Source organism: Trichechus manatus, unplaced genomic scaffold (assembly GCF_000243295.1).
Source record: "Trichechus manatus latirostris isolate Lorelei unplaced genomic scaffold, TriManLat1.0 scaffold00058, whole genome shotgun sequence".
NCBI lineage: Eukaryota > Metazoa > Chordata > Mammalia > Sirenia > Trichechidae > Trichechus > Trichechus manatus.
Genome location: NW_004443994.1, coordinates 9,791,167 through 9,813,751, shown reverse-complemented (window position 1 = coordinate 9,813,751; position 22,585 = coordinate 9,791,167). Strand labels below are relative to the sequence as shown.

Below are 22,585 nucleotides of genomic sequence, written 5' to 3'. Positions count from 1 at the left end.
TATTTTAATCCTTTGTTTTATGAGTTTGTGATACACGGTCCTCACCTTACTGGGCCAAAAAGCAGCTATTCATATTCTATATTGATATAATACGTTTTGTCTTAGTATTAGTACCGCCTGCTATCATTATAGAGTAATATCTCCAGTTATAAAATGACCCTTAGGAGGTACGTATTGCAGAAAACCACTGTTACTTTTCCATGATCATCCAGAAGGCTTTGAAGACTTGCGATTTCAGCTTTTAGATGACAGGAGAATGCAATGAGTTTGCTTGGAACCTCATTCTCTGTCTCTCTTAAGTTCTCTCTTCCCCAAAATTAGTTTGCCTCCTGTGGAGACAGAAGCAGAATGACTTTCTCGCGCATGGGGAGAAAGTTCTCCTGAGCCTCTCTCGAGGTATTTGGTGGGTACTTGTGGCTCATGTCCATACGCTCAGCTCCAAACTCCTGCCCATGGTAAAAATAAAATTCTCTCCACCTTATCCTGCAACTACCCAGCAACAAAAACAACCACACGCACACATACAGTCAGTCACTCTTGGCTGCATTTCCCCTGTAGTCTTTTTCGCTTGTGACTGCTTTTGATTATTAGAACCTGACTTTCAAAGGATAAAAATGTTTGCGATGGGAGGGAGGAAAATGATACGAGGTGATCTTTCCTGGGGTCAGCCTCAGTCACGGGTTCTGCAGACCCTGTCAGCATTTTGCTAAGCTGACCACATAGACGCAGCGACTACTCAACTAAGCCAGGCCTCGGACTCCCAGACATTGGGGCACTCAACCTACTCACAGAGGCAGGCTCTGAGGTCGGCACGAGGCAGCCTAGAGTAGGTTTGGGGAAGTGGTGGACCATGGTGGTATCAGGTCAGTGGCACAGACAGTCCCTAGACCCCATAAGAGGGCACCCTCATCTGCAGATGGTCCCTACTGGGCCCTTGCGGAAGGTGAATCATCACACAAATAGACCAGTGGAAACCTAAATGACTCTATGACAAGTTCTGTCTTGAGCCTGGATGTTTGCATCATGACAAATAGGACGTGAATTCGTAAGTCAGAAGAGGGGTGTGGAAGGGCTGGTAGATAAGTAGAGGTGATTATGGATTGAAACAACTAATCAGCTCCATTATGCCAAAGCAAGAGATAGGTCAGAAAGAGCTCTCCTAGCCCAAACTCTAGCTTATTAATTGCAATCGTGACCCATATTTCTCAGTGAATAACAGAGCACGTATTCCATGTTGTCAGGGCAAAGAAGCCATTTTCAGGTGTAGCCTCTTGTTTAGTATTTTCTTTGATCCAGGGGAAAAAAAAAAGAGAGAGCCCTTTATTCTCAATTACAGTCAGATTTTGGTTTGGTTTGTTCTGTAAAGTCCGCATATTTTAAAGTCAGAAACTTAAGAGAGGTCAGCTTCATAAGGCAGGGAACATTGAGGAAAAAGAAAAATGAGACCTGACTCCATGCAGTGGTTTACTCGGAGCTTTCCTGGGAAATTTGTCTGTTTTAGTGCTGTTATTGAGGAGAAGCTGTATATCATGGGGATTATGGACGTGCTCTCTGGAGCTCAGCTGCTGCATTCAAACCCCAGCTCCGCCACTTCCCAGCTGCAACTTTGGGCAAGTTACTTAACCTATCCTCCACTTAAGCCATCTTTAAAATGTGAAATCCTACCTATCTTTCACAGGGCTGTTGTGAAAATTAAGTAAGTTAATACCTAGAGGATGCCGCAATTGTATTTCCTGCTATTAGTAGCAAGTAATAGAAATTTTCCTGGTACCAAGAACCGCTGAGGATTTCCAAATGATAGTTTTTCCATCAGCATCATGACATCAGCTAAGCAGAAGTAAAAGAGAAGCTCAGTGTAGAGAGAATAAAGTCATTTTGCAGATTTCCTGGATTCTCCGAAAATGACACTATGTTAGGACTACATATATCATCCATTCATTTCACAAATATTCAATGGTAGTATCTAAGTGTTATGCACTAGTTTTCATTGGAGGAACGAGGCAGACACATTCATGACTGCGTGAAGTTTAGGATAAAGGAGAAGAGGTTGACATCATAAGTAACTTCAATATAGGGTGATGAATATGATAAGAGGGCAAGTGCACGATTCTGGCCACTACTAGGCAGACGACTGTCTTTTTGTTATTGTTGTTGTTGAGAATATACATCGCAAAATATACACCAGTTCAACGGTTTCTACACGTACAACTCAGTGACATTGATTACATTCTTTGAGTTGTGCAATCATTCTCACCCTTCTTTTCTGCGTTGTTCCTCCCCTATTAACATAAACCCACTGCCCCCTGAAGTTCCAGTCTAATCTTTGGAGCTACTGTTGTCACTTTGATCCCATATAGACAGCTCTTAAAAGAGCATAATGCTCAAGGCAGACATTTTTTACTAGTTAAGCTAAACTGTTGTTTTAAGGAGACTTCAGGGGATATTTTTTATTTAAGTTTTAAAGATTATCTCAGGGCAATAGTTTCAGGGGTTCATCCAGCCCCCTTGGCTCCAGAAAGTGAAATTCATGAGAATTTTAAATTCTGTTCTGCATTTGCCCTCTTTTGATCAGTATTCTTCTACCTCTAGCTTCAATCTCTTCCCAAGCCTTGATACGCCATTTCCAACTCTGTGCTTGGCCTTCCTCCTGGAGGTCCCACTGCCCCTCAAATGCAACATGGCCAAATTCCTCACTTCTGAACTGCCCACCTCCTCTTCCTCAACCTGTGGCGCCACCTTTCCCTGCTCCGCACCTTACTCCTCTCTCTCCTCTCTGCCCTCACCCACAATCAGTCTCTAAGTCCTGCTGATTCTTCCTTCACATTGTTTCCTTCAGTTGTCCCTTCCTTTCTACTTCTTGGCCACCACGTGGGTTTGGGATTTGGCTTCTTGGTGTGTCTCCCTGACCCAATTCTGCGGACAAACCATGTCCAGAAAAGTAAACTTCTTAAGGTACCATGGTGCTGAAAAAAGTCCAGACTCTTTAGCAGAGCCCACAAAGCTGCCCACGAGCTGCCTTTCTAGCCTCAGCCCAGACGTCTCACCTACAAGACCCTGCTCCCTAAACACAACAAGCACCTTCCTCCTCTGCCCACATGGGCCTCAACCCTTGGATCACACTTCCGCCTCTCTGCCATCCCACTGTGGTCCAGCTCAAATACTGCTTTCCTTCTCATCACCCCAGTGAGAAGGGAACTCTCTCTTTGAAGGTCCAGAACACCTTTTATGTCTTTAAACAGAGCTTTATGGATGTGAAGGAGATATTATGTGCCAGGCACTGTGTTTATCATTAAAGATAGGCAGTCTCTGCCTGCACAGAACTCTCAACCCCATAGGGAGAGACAGAGCAACATATTCCACTTTACTCTTACTGCCTTCTCCTGTAGGAGTTGATGTATTTGTCTCATCTCTCTGCCTAGCTTGTAAGATATCTCAGAAAAGGGACTCTTACAAGCTCCTGGTACATTGCCCTGCACATAGTTGCTGCTGTTAGTCACCATCAAGTCAGCCCCTGACTCATGGCAACCCCATGCACAATGCAACAAAACGCTGCCCAGTTCTGTGCCATCCCCATGACTGGTTGCAAATCCGACCGTTGTAATCCATAGGGGTTTCATGGGCTGATTTTTGGAAGCAGATTGTCAGGTCTTTCTTTCTAGTCCATCTTAGTCTGGAAGCTTTGCTGAAACCTGTCCAGCATCCTGGCAACACATAAGCATCCACCGGCAGATGGATGGTGACTGTGCATGAGGTGCATTGGCCAGAAATTGAGCCCAAGTTTCCAGCATGGGAGTCAAGAATTCTATCACTGAACCACCAATGCCCCCATCTGCATATTGTAAGCCCTCAATAAATATTAGTTTACCTGTGTAAGGCAGGATCTTGGCTAATAAATCCATAAATTATAGGAGATGCAAAACAGTCACTATTCTTAAAATTGAGGTCCAGGCTTAAGACCAACCCTTTCAATTTGGTTATTTTAATAGCTGTCTATAAAATCTACCAAATTCTGAAAGCCTGTCACTGTCAACGTCCCAGAAGCACCCTCCATATTCTATGTCCTGTTAGTCCTCTTACGACTGAGAATAGGAGTTAGTTTATGGTTTGCTTGTAGTTGAGTTAGAACTGTGAGTTGCTTCAGTAGAGTAACTTAAAGCGTTATGGTTTAGGATGACGATTACAACCAGTCAGACATTATAAACAGGTTTCCAGCATGGCAATAACTGCTTCTTCAGAAATCACCTCCGGCCTGAGAACTCTGCTTGAAAGAGGAATTAGTGGAACAGGATGTAGTAGCATCCATCAAAGAAGGTAAGTGATTGAATAGGTTATGGGCCAAAACTGGGAGCATGTGTAAAACAGGCTATTTTATAAAATGTATAATGTGTGTGTGTGTGTGTCTGTATCAAACAAAGAAGTATCTAAATACAAATGAAACCTCCTATGCATATGCTTTTAAATTGGCTATTTTACTAATTTTTTTGTTCTTAACCTGAGGAATCCCACACCTGGCTGTTTTTTCTGTTAGACTTGCACTTTTATAGAATTCTCTTTCTCTCTTGGATTTCATAGATTTGTCTCCATATACAAAACTTTAGAAGTTCATCAAATACATTCGAACAGATAAAGTACATGTATTTCAAACCCCTAAGTTATTTTCAGAGTTAAAGATACCTGCTTGACAGGCTGACCATGATATACCTAAATCTTATGTTTGTTGGTTTTTAATTTTCATTACACAAAATTTACTAATAAATAACATTATTAAGGTTGTCATCCAATCCAAGATGCTGACAGAAAATCATTAAAACCATCAAATTTGGGGCCAAACATAGGAGTAATGATGTATTTAATAGGAAAGGGACCCTTTTTGTTTGACCCTGTGCACCCAGAGCCTAGCAGGAATCATATACATCTGGTAGACATTTGAGTATGTGTTGAATGATTGGATTTCTGTTCATCAAATTTTAGTGTGTATATCAGGTATGAGAAGTTATAGAAATGGGGAATTAAGGAATGCTTACATGAAATGCTACCATATAAAAATTTTAAATCAGGTGTTACAGTAATAAGAATATAGGTGAACAATTTTCATTTTAAATGGCTTTTTGTTACTAAAATGATATCCAAAATGTACATTTGTGATTGGTCATATTTTGTCACCATTGTATGTAGAGAACAAAAATTATATCTACGTTTCATCAAAATGGAAGTAGACAGGTAGTTTGATAAGCCTCAGGTTTACAGTGGTAGTTAGCTATGTGCTAAAAACATTAATCCCTGTGTAATGTTTGAATGGAAAACTTCTTCTCTAAAAGTATATTTTTCAGAATATTGGTGCTATGTGATAACTTATTTGGTGAAGCTTCACGTAAACTATTCTAGACAATTAATAGAAATATTTTGAACGACCAAGATAACAGATTTCGTTGTATGGCCTTTCAAGTATTTAATTTTGGTCTAAATGTAAACCGCTGGACTACTTTATAATTATTTTCACAAAATGCTTAATCATGACTGTCAATTTTTCCATGACTAACTATACTGTGCCAGATGTTTCTTAGGTTCTGCTGAGTCATTTTTTTTTCCAGAACTCTATGTTTCCACTAACTTCTACTTCTCCCCTGGCCTTTTTTCACATATTTTTTTTTACTTGAATTTTGGGTAAAATGGTTTCGTTGTTCCTTTTTATCATTTCATATGCATATAATAGCTTTATATTAATTACTCTCAATCTCACCTGGTATCATAAAGCTTAACTTATCGCTTTCTGGGAGAGATATATATTTTGTGTAATTTATTCTGAAAAGTCATTAAGCCTTTCTATGCAAGGGAAGCTATCAACAGCCTCATCATATGACGAGTATATTCTGAATCATCCTAAGACTCAGGCTTCTAGAAAAATGCTAACCAGTTCCCAGACTTCTACATTTGTTATTTGTTCTTCAGCTACGTTTCCTCCTAATTAGATTTTATGGCTGCAGCAAAGATTGTTGAATCACTGGGTAGACAGCCGGAGCTTGCTGTCAAGCGGTGCCTTTCAACTCATAATGGACTTGTATTTTCTTATCAATCTGAGCATTATGGAACACTCATTGCCTGGCCCCCAGATAGTACAATTACAATGACAGACCTCATGTTTCAAACGCCAATAAAATATTTGGCTTCACGCATGGATCCATAAAGTATTCATTGACTCAAGACATAGAAAGAGCCGACTATGCGCCAGTTGTCATGCAAAGAGTTGAGAGATGCAAAGTAAAAACCCAGTTCCTATTGGCACAACAGTTAAGCGCTGGGCTGCTAACCGAACGGTAAGCAGTTCGAACCCACCAAGCGGCTCCGTGGCAAAAAGACAAGGCGATCTGCTCCTGCAAAGATTACTGCCTAGAAAACCCTGCGGGGCAGTTCTGCTCTGTCACTTGGGGTCACAATGAATCCGAATCAACTCAATGGCGCCTAACAACAACATTCCTCAAAGAGCTCTAGTGGAGAACACAAGTAAATGCACAATTGCAGCATTGTAAGTACACAGGAAGTGAGGAAATATTGCCCCAGTCATCTTCAGACTCCTCGTCGACCACATTTCATCACTGCATATGCAAAGGGAACTCAACCCCTCTACATGCCTCCGTGCATGTTTCAACGAAAAACCATCAGGGTATTTCTGCCCAAGAACGGCAAGTTTCATAAACTGCAAGGGTTTCCTACACTAACTGCAGAACATTGCTGAGTGTCTATGGATGAATAAATTAATCAAGTAAGCCTGGGCTTCTGTCTCAATTTCACATCCATGCTTTGGGAGTAGAAGAAAGCATTGTCAGTGGATAGAAAGAGACCTGATCTGCATCGTGAGTTTACCAGTTGCCCTCAAGTTGATTCCGACTCATGGTGACCCCATGTGTGTCAGAGCAGAACTATGCTCCATAGAGTTTTCAGTGGCTGATTTTTCAGAAGGAGATCTCCAGGCCTTTCTTCTGAGATGTCTCTGGGTGGACTCAAACCTCCAAACTTTTGGTTAGCAGTAGGATTTAGGCAAGTTGTTTTAATCATGCTAGCTGGCTGACACAGGAGCCTCAGCTGTAAATAGATGCCTGTGAGTTCCCTCTAGCTCTCTGACATTCCAAGAGCTAATCAGAAAGGAAGGAGCCCTGTGGCAAAACGGTTGAACCCTTGACTGCTAGCCGAAAAGTTGGCAGTTCAAACCTATCCAGTGGCTCTGCGGTAGAAAGACCTGACGATCTGCTTCTGTAAAGATTACAGCTTAGAAAATCTCGGTGGGGCAGTTCTTGTCTTTTACATGGGATCACGGTGAGTCGAAAATTGGCTCTACAGCACACAGCAACAATCAGAGAGGAGCTGGTCAGGCCAGCGTGATTATTATAACCTGAGGAACTTTGCAACTTAGAACCTCTAAGGTGGAGCATATAGGAGGGAATTTGGTAACTGCTAAAGATCGACTTTACCGAAGGGGGTAAATAAATTGTGTAAGGCTAGTAAACAACTTTAACAATCCATCTGTTCCTGTGCAACAAATATCAACAGTAAAATTTTAGCGATATATTTTTAACAATGCCACATAACAATTGACCTACAAATCATCTGGCCACGGTCTGATCAACTGGGAAAAAACTTTGCTGTGAGATGGTATTTACCATAACCAGTTTTATTCCTCTTCTTGAAAATAGTAAAGATTGTAGCATTCTTTAAATCTTGAAGAATATCATTCCATATATACTCAAAAACCTATGCAAACACCCAACAAATTCCTTTTTGTCTGACAAGTTTAGTGACTATGCAAATGTTCACCTAATTTATCAACGTTTAAGGCACCTTTTGTGCCACAATCTAATGGTAAACATATTTTTCTTATCAAAATGCTAACCTGGATATTGCTTAAAGCCTTATATGATTTCAGGATAGTCTAGTGGCCCCAGCGGAATTCAGTTATCTTGTGGAGTCCCTGGGTGGTGTGAATGATTAATGCACTTGGCTGCTAACCAAAAGGTCGAAAGTTCAAGTCCATCCAGAGGTGCCTCAGAAGACCTGGTGATCTACTTTTAAAAATCAGCCATTGACAACCTTGTGGAACACAGTTCTGCTCTCACACACATGGGGTCGCCATGAGTTGGAATCACTCCCCAGCAACCGGCTTGGCTGACTTTATAGATGCAACAACTTCTTGGGTCTTGTAAAACCACTTGACTGAAGCGTAACAATTTCTCTTTAGCAACCTTCAGTCCCAGAAAGCAAGGAATTGCATCCATTTAGGGCTGAAGATCTGTTAAGGAAAACGACTCAGGCCTGAGACTGCAAAAAAAAAAAAAGAAGGATTACATGGCTTAGTTTTGCAAAATATAAAATTTGTGGGTTTTAGAGCTGGAGAGAGCTCAAAGAGGAAACCAGTGCAGCTTTCAGCTTCTAGGAAGCAAGGACCACAGGGGTGAAGCCTGGATATGCTATTTCAGTTCAGGCAAGGGGAGAACAAAGATTTTGCGAGTTTGTTTTTGTTCATTTGTTTTAAAATGACTGTAATGTTATGGTTCAGCAAACTATACGGAATTGTGTACAGTGTGCACTAAAAGTATAGGCAATAGGGAGAGAGAGAGCACCCTCCCGATAAGAACTCTCCAGCCATGACTGGGAGGCAACTGCTGTTATCTGCCGGCAGATTCCGACTCCTGGCAAGCCACGCGTGCAGGTAGAACTGCTCCATAAAGCGATGGATGACCGACTGCTAACCAAAAGGTTGGCGGTTGGAAACCACTATCAGCCCTGGGGAGAAAGATGTAGCAGTCTGCTTCCGCAGAGATTTACAGCCTTGGAAACCCTATGGGGTCACTATGAATCAGAACCCAATCCAGGCAGTGGGTTTTGGGGGGACCTTTAGGAAGCAGATCTTCATGCCTGTCTTCCGAGGTGCCTCTGGGATGGGTTCGAACTCCCAAACTAATCTTTGAGCCAGTAGTTAAGCGCCACCCAGGGACTCCTGGAGGCAACTACAGAGATAATCAAATTATGGGAGGAACTTTGACAGGAAGATCACGGAGCCATGGAATAGTAGTTAACGACGTTCTCATGCCTGACAATTTTACGGCGAAGCCCAGAGAGGAAGCCGGAAAGTTATTCAAAAAACCCAAAGCTTAAATCGTGGGGCACGGAAGTCTGATGATATTTTTTAATTTCATTTTTGTTTTCTCTACACATAAGCGGAACTAACTTCGCCACGGATGCCTTTTTCGACGTAAGAACAGCCCATTCTGGAAACAGAGTTGCAGATGTAACCCTGGAATCTCCCAGAGGCAAACTGCCGGGTTTGGGTCACTATCCCGAGTTCGGATGGGTTGTGGCTGAGAGCCGCAATCTTGCCACGGACCTTCGGACCTATGGGCCATGGGCTACTCTTAGCCCATGGCAGACACCTGCATTTGCACCACCTTTATACAATGTGGCCCACGCTAAGGGCCTTGTGAGGTGGAACGGCCAGGTATCATTGCCCCTGTGGATTGAAGACGAGACCGCAGCAGGGCGAGGGCCCTTGCTCGACACTCCATGACTTGGCTGCAGATCTCAGCGCCCGGCGCCCGGGAAGTGCCCTAGAGGAGCACGGAGCCCGTACTTTCTATTACGCTTTGTAAATGCTGCCGCTCCCTCCGGCCCAGAAAACTTTATTTCGAAAAGGAAAGGCATAATATCCTTCCTCCCCCTCGAGGAATCCTCCCATCGCTGCCCCTTCTTTCGTCCTCCTAGACCCGCTGCCCACCCAGGCTGGACGCCGGGGGCTCGCGGGGGGTAGGGCCCTGGGGGCGTCGGGGCCTCGGCGGGCGCTGCACCTGGAGCCGCCGGCAGCCCACCGACAGCTTCGCGCTCCGCGGCGTGGTTGAATCATCGTGAATCATCTCTTGCAGGATCGCGCAGTTGCCTACGAGGAGGAGGCGGGGTGGGGGTGTGGATTGCCCGGGGGCCGCCCACCGTGACGGCTGTGGCCCAGGCCGGGGGCGGGGAGTCAGGAGGGGCCGAAGCGCGGGAGCCGCCGCCGGCTTTATAGCGCGCGGGGGACGGGCTTTCCCAGACTCGAGATTCCGCGCACCCCATTGCGCTCCCTCCAACCGCCCAAGGGCGCCTCCATTCCCACCTCCCCAGCCTCCAGCGCTCAACTGAATCCGCAGGACCTCGCCGCTGGCTCTTGGAGATGACGACCCCCGTTGGGCACCACGCCTCACGCCCCGAGGCCGCTGTTGCTCTGACGCTCCTGCTCGGCTGGGTCCTTGCCCAGGTGGCCGGCGCCGCAGGTGAGTGGCACCCGACGCCTCGCCCTGAGGTGGCAGCAGGCTCGCCCGACTTCCCTGGAGCGCCGCAAGGTGCCTCCGGCGCCCACCGGGCTCGGCAGCGCTCACCCAGCCGAGTGTGAATGAACCGCCGGCCCAGGGCCGACAGCGGGAGGCACCGGTGGTTCGCGCCTGGGACCCTGCTGCCCTTTTCTGCGGGAGAAGCTCGCACCGGGAGTCCACTATTGCATAAATGAATGTTTGGCTCCCGCTTTAAATTTCGGAAAGTATTTACTAGACTCAGAATTATCTCAGGGCAAGAGCTACCCTGTAATCCATGGAAACCAGCAAAGATCTTGAAACCTTGTTTGAAGGTGGGGGACGTGGGGCCGCACCTGCGCAAGACCAGTGGTTTGGAGGTTATCTTTCCTTACATGTGCATCTCTCCCGTGGTAAAGAGCGGCCCTGGGTCTTTTCTTGGTCATCTTTGTTTTAGGTAGGGGAAGAGGCAGTCCAGTTGCCAATGTTATTTGACTGGAGCAAGCACGGGCGTTGTGCATGCCCCATAGCCCTATTCGATGTGGGGGACTGGGCAGAGACTGGAACCTGTTGAGTACTGGGAAAGCTGACCTTCATAATAAAGCATCCTCACCAAATACATCCGACAGTGTGACAGGCCACACAGCCACCCCGTCTCCGTGGACGCTTTAGTATAGAGAAACTTCTGTATAAAAATGGAAGAAGTCAGCGTTTGACTTTTTCATTGTATGTAGTCCTAAATCTTCTGCACGTGTAGGATTTGTCCTTTTCTGTAACTTATTGCAAATCTTTCCTAAAGGGCCTGCCCTTCCTTGATGATTTGTGCCTTAGAGTTATGTCCTTCCCAGGTTGGGTCAGGGACACTCTGGAACCTTAGTGACTCCTGGGCTGTGCTTCAAGGTCAAGTTATAACAGGGCTTTTCCAAATGAATAATTTCAAACAAGGGTTTCAGGGTCTTTGCCAGTTTCCATGGATTACTGGGTAGATCTTGCCAGGAGATAATTCTGGGTCTAGAAAATTCTTTAAGTCTCTTTTCTTGATAATTCAGTTGTGAAGCTTTTGTGATTGAAAAAAAAAATCTGAGGTTTATGTTGATGGGAGGGTGGGAAGATGTTTTTTACTATTAAGTGAAGTCATGTGCTGAAAAGTGCATTTAATAATAGCTGTCTATTTTGTTTAAAGGCGCTGCAGATATAGTGGTAGCATATAATTTAACTTGGAAATCAACTAATTTCAAGACAATTTTGGAGTGGGAACCGAAACCTATCAATCATATCTACAGTGTTCAGATAAGGTAAGCTAGGGACAAAAAAAGAAAAGAAAAAGAAATTTACGGTGTTTGCTGTTTCTGCTTTCTTGTGCTAAATACAGATATCTTTAAAGCCGATTAATGCATGAGATTATTTACCAAATGACAAAGAAGAGGGAGCATTTATGGTAATTTGCTGGCCAGTTCAGTACTCTATCAAGACTGAAACATTCCCGGACCTTAAATTGATTCAAAGTTTTAATTGTTTTTGGAAATGATGGGAAATTCCTAAGTGAAGTACAAACTGTGGAGAGGCAAACCTTTTCGACCAGGCAGTGGAGGCACCAATACATGCGTTTCTGGATCAGTAGTAACGAACTTCACCTAAGTAAGATGCCTTTTCTGTTGCTGTCTAGACTGTGAGCCTTGTTAGGCAAGAGGTGGGGAGGAATTCAGATATATACATTGCCCTCAAGCAGTGTTTAATTCATTAATCTTTGTACTCCGAATCAAAATTCAGTTGCTCTCCACAGAGGCCAAATTAGTGATTCACCATGCCTCCAGGCAAGACTCCTCTGTCTGCATCCTCAGTTGTCAAGGCTGCTCTGCCCATTCTATCTCCCTTTCTGATTGCCAGCTCTGCTGCGGCCTTGGTAATTCAGTACAGTCTCATTGTTAGGAGTGTGCAGCATATCGCTCTTGGTGGTTTTCTCCATATTCTTGGCAAGTGTTTGGTTTCTGAAATGCTCTAGGAGACTTGGTGAAGATCTCATTAAATAGAGAACAGCAGCTATGGAAATGCTGTTAACACTAATTGTAGAACGCCACAAAAGTGTGACTGGCTAAAATTAAAGGGTTTTTTCTGATTTTTTTTTTTAATTTTTGTCTTTCTTTTTAATGCATGTCAAACTTTTTATAGCATTAGGAATGCAGCTTCTAAGAACAGGGTGGATCCTTGTCAGTGAATGTTCTTGTTTTTCAAAGTGAACTTAGAATAACTATTGCCCGAGCAACAAGGAAGAGAATGTGTCTGTGTGTGTGTGTGCATGCATACATGTGTGTGCATGCATGTGTGTGTGTGCAAGCATCTGTGTGTGTAGATAGAGAGAGAGAGAGTTTTATAACCTGAGATAAGGGCCAGATTTGTCCAGTCAGACTATATCAAAAAAACCAAACCTGTTGCTGTCGAGTCAATTCCAACTCACAGCGACCCTATAGGACAGGGTAGAACTGCCCCATAGGGTTTCCAAGGAGCAGCTGGTGGATTCAGACTGCTGACCATTTGGTTAGCAGCCAAGCTCTTAACCACTATGCTACTGGTCATTAATTCTTCTAATGTGGAGCTGAAGTTTACCTTAAACACTTTCCTTCTGGATAGTACAAAATAAATTAATAGTGAAAATAAAATTTTAGGAAGAATGCTTATTTTCTAAATATATTCAGACTTAAGTTTGGTGAGTATGTAGAAATATATTTATGATTGACCTGTTTTTTTTTAAATACGCCTTTGTCAACTGCAAGTTCTTGGACTTCATAAACCTGCCTTTGTGTAAATGAGTGTGGCCTCTGATCTATAGGCGTCCCTGGGGCAGAGCTGCAGCTCGGGGAGTACCCACAGTCACAGGGTGCATTCCACCCAGGCTGAGGACCTGTGAGCAGTTCCATCAGATTCTGCCCAAGACCTGCACTCTGCCTCCACCCTGTCCACAGATAAACAGGATTCCTTCATTAAAAGGGACCATAGCAAGTATTTTAGAGATGAGGAAACTCCTGTCCTGAGAGGGTGAGGTATATATTCACACCTGCGCTGATGGTGCGTGCCTGCACCCCGTCTGGAACTGAAGCCTCCCACATACCTTCTCTGCTGGGGTCTGTGGCACACAATCTGGCAGTGAGGCCCCAGTGCCTGGGAGGAAGAGGGTAGCCCTTTTCCACTGTATCTCCTCAGTGTGCCTCCTATCCTCCTTCTCCCTGTGCTTCCTGCCAAGAGGAAGCATCTTAACCTGCCGCTCCTCTTCTCCGCCCACCTGCCCTAACTACCGAGCCTGCCCCAGCCACAGGATGCCATTGCCGACCCTGAAGCCCCTATTTGCAATTCCAACTACATTTTCCCCCTTTGGAAACAGTTTTAAATGGTGGCTGGAAAGTGTTATTGACTCAAGCCTTAGCACTGAACTATCACCTATATATAATACTGATTCCATGGGAATGTTCTGAATTGCAAAATTACAATGCTTCTGGAAAATCATCTGCTCCTAAATTGGTGACAGTCTGTGTTCTCTTGGAAGTTTTTAGTAATTCAGGTAGGACTTTTCTTCTTTTATTTCCAAATCCTCGTGCTAAATTTTGCTGTAGAGTGCGTGGCCTCTGTGTCTGCACTCTCTCAGAAGGAATGTAGCCCCAGTGCCAAGCAGAGTCTTTCTCCTGATATCTGAGCTACTTGCTTGCCATAGCCGTGGAGAAAAATTACCATGTATTCATTCTCTTTTTTGAAATGAGAGTTACACATTTTGGTTATTCTGGAATAAGACAGCCTCTCTGTTTTTATCGAAGACAATTAAAGAAATGCAAGAAAAAGAAAATGTCTCTGTATCAATTGTAGTTTGTAAATTTTAGGACAAGGAGTGGGTTTACCCAAATCCTTTTACCTGGGTCATTTAGTTCAGATTTTTAAAAAAATGCATACTTATGGTTCTCATGCATGGATTTAGACAACTGAATCCATGTGGTGGCTTGCCCCCGCCCCATTTTATTAATTCAACCTGTAAGTTCAAATCATCTAATACTTAGCAGGGCCGGGCTATGTGCAAAGCCCCAAAGCCCTGCTGCTTAGCTAGAGACACAAGTGCATGGCTACCTCTCAGAGAGCGGACTGTGTTCACATTAAGTGCTTTATGGAGGGACAGGTTGTAGGGACAGGGGAAGGAGAGGTGAATTCTGAGCAGATCTGGGAGGTTCCTGGGGAGGGTGGGATGGGAGCCTGGCCTTGAATGATGAGTATGGTCTTGGCACAGTGGGTGATGCTGAAGGGAAGAAGGGTGTAGCAGTCACTTCACATGTTTTTCTATGGATTGTTTTGGAGCATTAGAAGAATTTCATTTCAAGCTGGAGTTCTTTAAATCCTTTCCTCTTCAGTGATGACTTATAAAGGAAAGATTTGTCTTTCAGCCTCTTAGTCGCTAGACTTTGTTAGCCAGGTACTACCTATATCGTTATTCTGTGATCTTGGACAAGACGTATTCATGTCTTGTAAAAGTGAGGGAGGCATGTAGCATAAGGAGGCAGGCAGACCCAGCTCTGCCACTCATTAACTGTGTGACCTTGTACAAATTACCTAGTGTCTCTGAACTCCAGTATTCTCATCTGTAGAAAAGATCCGGTACCTTCTTAGAAGGATCATAGCAAATGAAGTAACATATGGAAAGAGCCCTGGACAGTGCCTGGCATATAGTAGATTCAATAAATGATTAATAACCACACTAATGATGGTGATGAGGGAGTGTAATAAATAGAAGGTACAGTGATATAACGAGCCGTGGTGGCACAGTGGTTAAACACTCAGCTGCTAACCCAAAGGGGTCAGCTATTCGAACCTACCAGCCACTCCTTGGGAGAAAGACATGGCAGTTTGCTTCTATAAACATTACAGCCTTGGAAACCCTATGGGGCAGTTCTGCTCTGTGCTGTAGGGTTGCTATGGGTCAGAATCTACTTGATGGGACACAACAATAACAACAACTGTGATAGAATGTGATAAGCAGACTATAATAAACAGTGGGAGCTTGATGGAAAATTCCTTTCTCCCATTCTGCCATGAGAACGAGTCTGCACATTCAGAGGCATTATAACAACGGTTAAGAGGCCAGACCCCGGAGTTAAATTGTTGCTTGATGCGAAGTCTAGCTGTGTGGCTTAAAGACAGTCATCTAATCTCACTTTGCCTCAGTTGCCTTATTGTAGAAACAGGAATGTTTACAGAGCCACATCCCAGTTGCTGTGAAGACTCGAACAGCATCAGAAGTGCTCAGCATAGGAAATGCCGCATCAGGATTGGTTGTGGTTGCTGTTAATGTTAACATAGAACACCACAGCCAGAAAGCAGTCTCTCGTGTTGGATGCAAGTTATGATGTTCTGTTCCTCTTTCTTTCTTTAGCCCTAGGTTAGGAGATTGGAAAAACAAATGCTTCCATACGACAGCCACCGAGTGTGACGTCACCGATGAGATTGTGAAGAATGTGAATCAGACGTACACGGCACGAGTTCTTTCCTACCCGGCAGGGTATGGACATACCTCCAGTTCTGACGTGGAACCTCCTTTTACAAACTCCCCAGAGTTGACCCCTTACTTAGACAGTAAGTAGGAAGAGAAATGGCTTGGCTTGTAATAACTTTTCATTCTTATTGTTAAACCCATTGCAGTGGAGTTGATTCCAACTCATAGCGACCCTGTAGGACAGAGTAGAACTGCCCCATAAGGTTTCAAACGCTATAAATATTTATGGCAGCAGACTGCTACATATTTCTCCCTCAGAGGGCTGGTGAGTTCAAAGGGCCAACGTTTCAGGTAGCAGCTGAGCACCTAACCACTGCACCACCAGGGCTCTTCTGCTTGTACTAACTTCTTAATTTTCTTGTGAGCTTTTGATCCTTAATGGTCATTAGATTAAAAAATGTTTATACATAAACACATTTTCTTTCTCAGAAACGAAGTGCCACAGTCCTCTTTGCTCTTTCTGGGTGTGGTAGGAGTTACAGAGGACATGAATTTCTGAGTTGATAATGGTGTCATCCAGTAGCTTTCTCTACTGGTCTGTCCCCAGACCCCACCATCAACTGGCTGGCTGCTTGAGGAGTAAGAAATCCATGAAGGCTGGGATTTCAGCTTGTCCCCATATATGTATCATAGATCCTGAATTATCTGCCCCATCCTCAGACCAGAAGTCCAAGTTTCAGGTTTTTAAGCATGGGGAAAGTCCACACAGTTTCCCTCTAATGCCATAATTGAGGTTGCTGACCTTTTCCAGTCCATCAACCATAATTGAGTCCTGGGATGTGCCAGCACTTGCCAGCTCCCAGCTCACCTCCCACACACTGTTTTTTAAAATGTGGAACACTTTTGCTCCACAATATTTGCCCCGATACACTGACGTTTTGGCCTAACGAGAATGCAGAGGATTCCTTCCAAGTAGGAGATTTGAATTTTTTTGTATGTCTATGGTTCTGGACTATTTTAAATAAACACATGTAGCACATTGAGGAGAGTAAAATCAGCTTCTCTTTTAAGGCCTACTGGCTAGAAAGGATTTCTGGTAGCGCAGTAGTTAAGCGTTCAGCTGCCAGCCAAAAGGTTGACAGTTCAAATCCACCAGCTGCTCCTTGGAAACCCTATGGGGGGCAGTTCTGCTCTGTCCTATAGGGTCGCTATGAGTTGGAAATGGTTAGAATGAAGTGTTGTGTTATTCGTGCTTCTATATTTACCTCTCTGGCCACCCCATTGAGAGGGAATAGAGTTTCTGGAGGTAGAGAGGGTGAAGAGAAGGGGTAGAGAGACCATCGACCAACCCTTCAGTACCGTTATTTACTTTGAGGGTCAAAATAAGGGGCAGCTTTATTTCAGGTGAGCCTGGCTGCCTTCTCTGAGCCCCTGTTTGGAAGATCCTCTCTTCAAACTCCCTCTAGTGCTTTTACCTGTGTGTCTCTTACCGTACTTGGTAAGACACCACATCGACAGCCATCTCCAATAACTCTGCAGGGTCATGTCCATTCTCCTTCCAGTTGATGAAGTCTCATTATTTCCTTTTATAGTACTTGAGTTGTTGTAGGACATTTCCCTCTTTGTGAGAGAGGAAACATATAAATCGAATGGTGCAAAGTAGAAAATATTGTATCCGTTCATCTTGTGTGTGTGTGAATGCATACACACGCACGCATACTTTGTCCTGTGGCTTGTGTATAATTGGTATTAAGTAATTGAGAGTTATTTTTCTTTTATTCAACCAAAATACATGAGATAACTGAGCCATTGCAGAGATCCAGTGGTTAAAACAGGTTCCGTGAGGTATCAAAGACATTCCATGGGCTTTCCCATAGCCCTGAATTTATGGTGCCCAAAACATGGACTCTTAAAACCCACACTGTTCATTCAGTACAGTAGCCATGACTACATGTAGCTGTTGAACACTTGAAATATGGCTAAAGCTATTCCGTGTAAAATACATACTGAGTTTCAAAAACTGTAAAAGCTTTTTTTAAAAAAACTGTAAAAGGTTTTTGTGTTAATTACTTGTTAAAATGATAATATTTTAGATATAGTTGGTTAAGATATATGATTAAAATTAATTTTTTTTAACTTTTTCTAATGTAGCTACTGGCAAGTTTAAAATTACGTCTGTGGCTGTATTTCCATTGGGCACTGCCGCTGTAGACCAGGGAGTCGAGTTTTTTTGCAGGTGTTTTATGAAGGATGATTAAGTTGTTATTAACTGTGATAACTAAATGGGATTTTATTTGTATAGAGTTCTTTGGTTCCAACCAGACTCATTTTCTGTGTTTTAGCAAATCTTGGACAGCCAACAATTCAGAGTTTTGAACAAGTTGGGACAAAGCTGAATGTGACAGTACAAGATGCACGTACCTTAGTAAGAATGAACGGTGCATTCCTGAGCCTCCGGGATGTTTTTGGCGAGGACTTAACTTATACTCTTTATTATTGGAAAGCTTCAAGTACAGGAAAGGTGAGGAATTTTTAATTTGTTTTTGTGACTTCTTTTAAATTGTGGATCCTTGATTTTACCCCCTCCCTGCCCCAGTCCCACCCCCAGGTCAAAACCAGCAGCACGGAGGCTGGCTGAGAGGGCAGTGTGGTAGAGTAGGAGGGGTGCCTGCTGGGTGGGGAGTCAGGCAACAGGTCCTAGTTCTACCTGTGACTTTGACCAGCCTTGTGACTTTGGGCAGGGCCCCCTCAGAGACTCAAAGTCCTCTGCCAAAGGCTGGACCAGATTATTGCTAAAATTCCTGTTGTTGTTGCTGTTAGATTCCATCGAGTTTATTCTGTCTCATGGTGACCCCAGCTGACAGAGTAGAATTGCCCCATAGGGTTTTCTAGGCTGTAATCTATATGGGAGCAGATTGCCAGCAAAAAGATCCCGCGGAGCCACTGGTGGGTTTGAACCACCAACATTTCAGTTAGCAGCCGAGCACTTAACCATTACATTACCAGGGCTCCTTCAGGGTTCCTTGAGTTCCCACATTTCTAGATTCCTTCCTCTACTGAGGATCTCAAAAAGAAAGTTTGTTTTCAATTCAATAATTAATACTTTTTCCTTTTACTGTGAATATTTTCTAAAGGGCTACATTGGGTTGGATGCACCTAAGTTGTATAGAAAAGATGTCTTTAGCAGTGATCAAGGGAGCTGATTAACCAAGTCGCTTCTAATTCTTACACATCAGACTTGTCCACATCGGCCTCGACTGGAGCCTGGGCTTTTGCTTCCTCAGTGACTTACTAAAGGGAAAGGATTCATTTGGAGCCCAGATGAATTAACAACTTTTTATCTTTTAACAGAAAACAGCCAAGACAAACACGAATGAGTTTTTGATTGATGTGGATGAAGGAGAAAACTACTGTTTCACTGTTCAGGCTGTGATTTCATCCCGAAGAACAAACCAGAAGAGTCCAGAAAGCCCCGCCGAGTGCTCCAGCCAAGGAAGGGGCATTTTCAGAGGTGAGTGGCCCTGCATGGATACCTCCACCCTCAGAGCCCGGATGATACTTGTTTTGTAAAGTGTTCAGGGAGAAATAGCCTACTCCCTTTTTTTTAAAAATGATTTTAGGTATTTAGAAATGTTTCAGTGTCATTCCTTTGTATCCCCAAGTGTTTCCTTGAGCACCTACCATGTGCTAAGCTCTCTGCTGATCACTGGGCACGGAGCATATGCTTAGGATTTAGCATCAAATCACAGATTTCTCTGGGTTTTTTTCATGCTTAAATTTGAACCCTGGGCGGGTGCCTCTGGACCAGCGGCAGCAGCACCCAACAGATATTTATGAGCACCCATGAAAGGTATTGCTGTTGCTGTTCTTGTGTGCTGTCGAGTTGAGTCTGACTCATAGTGACCCTATAGGACAGAGTAGAATTGCCCGATAAGGTTTCCTAGGCTGAAACCTTTATGGGAGCAGATTGCCAGGTTTTTTTTCTCCCCCATAGAGCAGCTGGTAGGTTCGAACCACCTATCTTTTGGTTAGCACAGGACTTAACCATTGCTCCACTACAGCTTCTTACAAAGGGTATAGGGAGTATAAAGTTTAAGCCCTCAAGGAAAGAGACTGAGTGTATCAAGTACAGCCAAGTGCATGTGTGTACACATGGCCAACATGTGCATGTACATGCATGCACAGACACAGGGCTCAGACACACTGGGTGAGGAGTGGGCCTTCAGACGTGTGCATGAGGCTGAGAGCCTCAGAGTCTCCCTCCAGGGAAGGGGAGGTGCTCTGAGTAAGGGAAGAAAGAGTCAGAGGATAGTGATGATGGCTTAACTCCTTGATAAAATGAGATATAAAATTTTTAAAACACTATTCTCTCCTGTTTATTGACATTGCAGGAGGATGGGGCCCTCCTTCCCTCTGGTCTTGCACACCTCCAGGCTCCTACCCACTGCCTTCCGATTAATCTTCCTAAAGCCCAACTGCAGTCCAGCTGCCTCTCTGCCGTTGTGCACACCCAGATCCCTGCTTCCCCTGTCTCTTCTCTATCTGCAGATATGAGTCCTTCAAGACCTATTTCAAATGCCACCTCTGTCTTACCGCCACCACCACCAGTTGCCATTGAGTCTATTCCAACTCATGGCAACCCCATGTGTGTCAGAGTAGAGCTGTGCACCATAGGGTTTTCAGTGGCTGATTTTTTGGAAATAGATCACCAGGGCCTTCTTCCAAGGTACCTCAAACCTCCAACCTTTTGGTTAGCAGTCAAGCACATTAACTGTTTGTACCACCCAGGGACTCCCACCTCCATCTGAAAGCCCTCTTATTGCCCTGTTCAGTTATCATCTCTTCTCCACGTGAATCCTGGTAGCACTTTGTACCTCCCTCTTTCACCTACAATTCTACTATTATCATTGCTGCCAAACTCAACGTTTTTGACCGCTTGTTTCCAACAGCTGTCCTTCTTTCAACTATCTGTATTTTTTGTAGACTGTGAACATTATTGAATTTATCAAGTGGCCCTTTACATGCTTTTAGCCATTTTTGATTGCCCTGAAATATCTAGGGTTTGACAGATTCTTTCCTAATCTAAGTGTGGTGGAAAGTGTGGAGGAAAGAAATTCCAAATTACGCAAAAGCAGATGGTGTAACTTGGGGTTATGTCCTCAGTTCTGTCCACTGATAAATGGGATTGGAGCACTTCCTCTAAATTGACTTGGTGCCTTTTATTTTTCAGAATTGTTCTTCATCATTGGAACGGTGGTATCGATGGTCATCCTCTTGATCATTGTCGTATTGGTGTCGTGTCTGTACAAGTGCAGGAAGGCGCGAGTGCGTCGAACTGGGAAGGAGAGCACCCCCCTTAACGTCCCATAAAGGAAGCACTGTTGGAGCTGCCAGCTACTGCAGATTTTGCGTTGCACTGTGACCAAGAACTTCTTAAGAGAACAGACTATACAGAAACACAGATCAGTACTCCAGAGCATGGGGACTCTTTGGATTCAAAGAAAGCTCTTTATCTGACCTGTTATCACAATCAGCATTCTGGTTTTTGACATTGGCATTAGTCACTTTGGAATGTAATGAATGGTACTGCCAATTCCAAGTTTTTTTGTTTTAGTTTTGTAACACTATAGCACCTTTTGCACATCTCATGCTGTAGACTGTATATTCTGTACGCAAGGTGAAACCAGGTCTTCCAAGCGGAAAAAAAAAAAAGAACAAATGCCTTAAAAAATCCTAAGTGGACTTTGGAGAACTTTTGAGTGTCTGACACCAAACCATGTGAAAAATGAAAATTGGGAGTCGGGGATTTTCTAGGATTTTTCTACTATATGTCTGCCCTTCATAATATGGTGTTTAGGTTTTTGTTTTGTTTTTTTTAGGAATACATTTTGAGCTACAAAGCAATTGACAGCCTTTTATATGAATGTGTTAAATGCAGAAGACTTCATTTTTGGCACCCCTAATATGCGTTACAGATTAGCACTTTGACTTAAATGCTGTTGATTAAACACTCGACAGCTAACTATGTTTTTATAAGACTTCTATACAAACTACATTGAGTTTATGATTTAAGGTACTTAAAGCTTCTGTGGTTGACATTGTATAATATAATTTTTTATAAAAAAATGATTTTGTATTTGGGGATTTTCTATTTATATAGGTAATATTTTTTGTATATATTGAGATAATTTATTTAATATACTTTTGTATAAATAAAGGTGACTGGGAATTGTGACTATTGTATTTATTATATCTTCCATTTGTTATTTATGATTTGGTCTTTGTATGCGTCAGCTCTGCTGTGGTAACAAATGACTCTAAAAATCTCAGTGGCTTACAACGATGTATCTTTATTTCTCAATTATTACATTACATTATAGTGGCTGCAGGTTGACTGCAGCTCTTCTCGATGTTTTCTCATTCTAGGACTCATGTTGAGGAAGAGCCCCTATTTGGATTATGGCAGAGAGAAAAACAAAACGCTGGTATCAGCAGGCAGCTACAACTTGGAGCTTTAAGCCACCTCTTAAAAGTTTCTGCTCCATACTGGCCCCTTGTCACATTGGCTGACTTGCCACTGGCCCAATCAAGTCACGTGGCCAAGCCTGGCCATAGGTTTCCTACCAGCAGGCACCACAAGTCACATGGCAGTGGGCGGAGATGTGTAATCCCCTTACAGAGAAGGGAGAAGATAATTTACTGCAGATTTAGATAGATTTCTTCCCATGGGCCTTAAGTTTGAGTTGAGGATGACAGTTGAGGAGGAGAAAGGAAGAAAAAGTCTTTGGATTATTGTCTTAAAAGAAAATTAGAT

At 43.5% G+C, this 22,585-nt stretch overlaps 1 protein-coding gene across 1 annotated transcript; it reads left to right on the top strand.

Moving 5' to 3' along the window:
- The first annotated feature begins 10,078 nt into the window (after positions 1-10,078).
- F3 (coagulation factor III, tissue factor) lies at positions 10,079-21,493 on the top strand. The gene is made up of 6 exons (XM_004378791.2): positions 10,079-10,292; positions 11,491-11,602; positions 15,712-15,911; positions 18,114-18,292; positions 19,123-19,282; positions 21,002-21,493. The coding sequence occupies exons 1-6, from the start codon at positions 10,193-10,195 to the stop codon at positions 21,139-21,141; spliced, it is 891 nt and encodes a 296-aa protein (XP_004378848.1). The 5' UTR covers positions 10,079-10,192; the 3' UTR covers positions 21,142-21,493.
- The last annotated feature ends 1,092 nt before the right edge of the window (positions 21,494-22,585 follow it).

Bases quoted from the DNA above. Each gene is read 5' to 3' on its own strand.
- F3 (XM_004378791.2), top strand. From the start codon at position 10,193: ATGACGACCCCCGTTGGGCACCACGCCTCACGCCCCGAGGCCGCTGTT. The intron at 15,912-18,113 runs GTAAGTAGGAAG...TCTGTGTTTTAG, and splicing joins GTTGACCCCTTACTTAGACA to CAAATCTTGGACAGCCAACA. The intron at 18,293-19,122 runs GTGAGGAATTTT...ATCTTTTAACAG, and splicing joins AAGCTTCAAGTACAGGAAAG to AAAACAGCCAAGACAAACAC.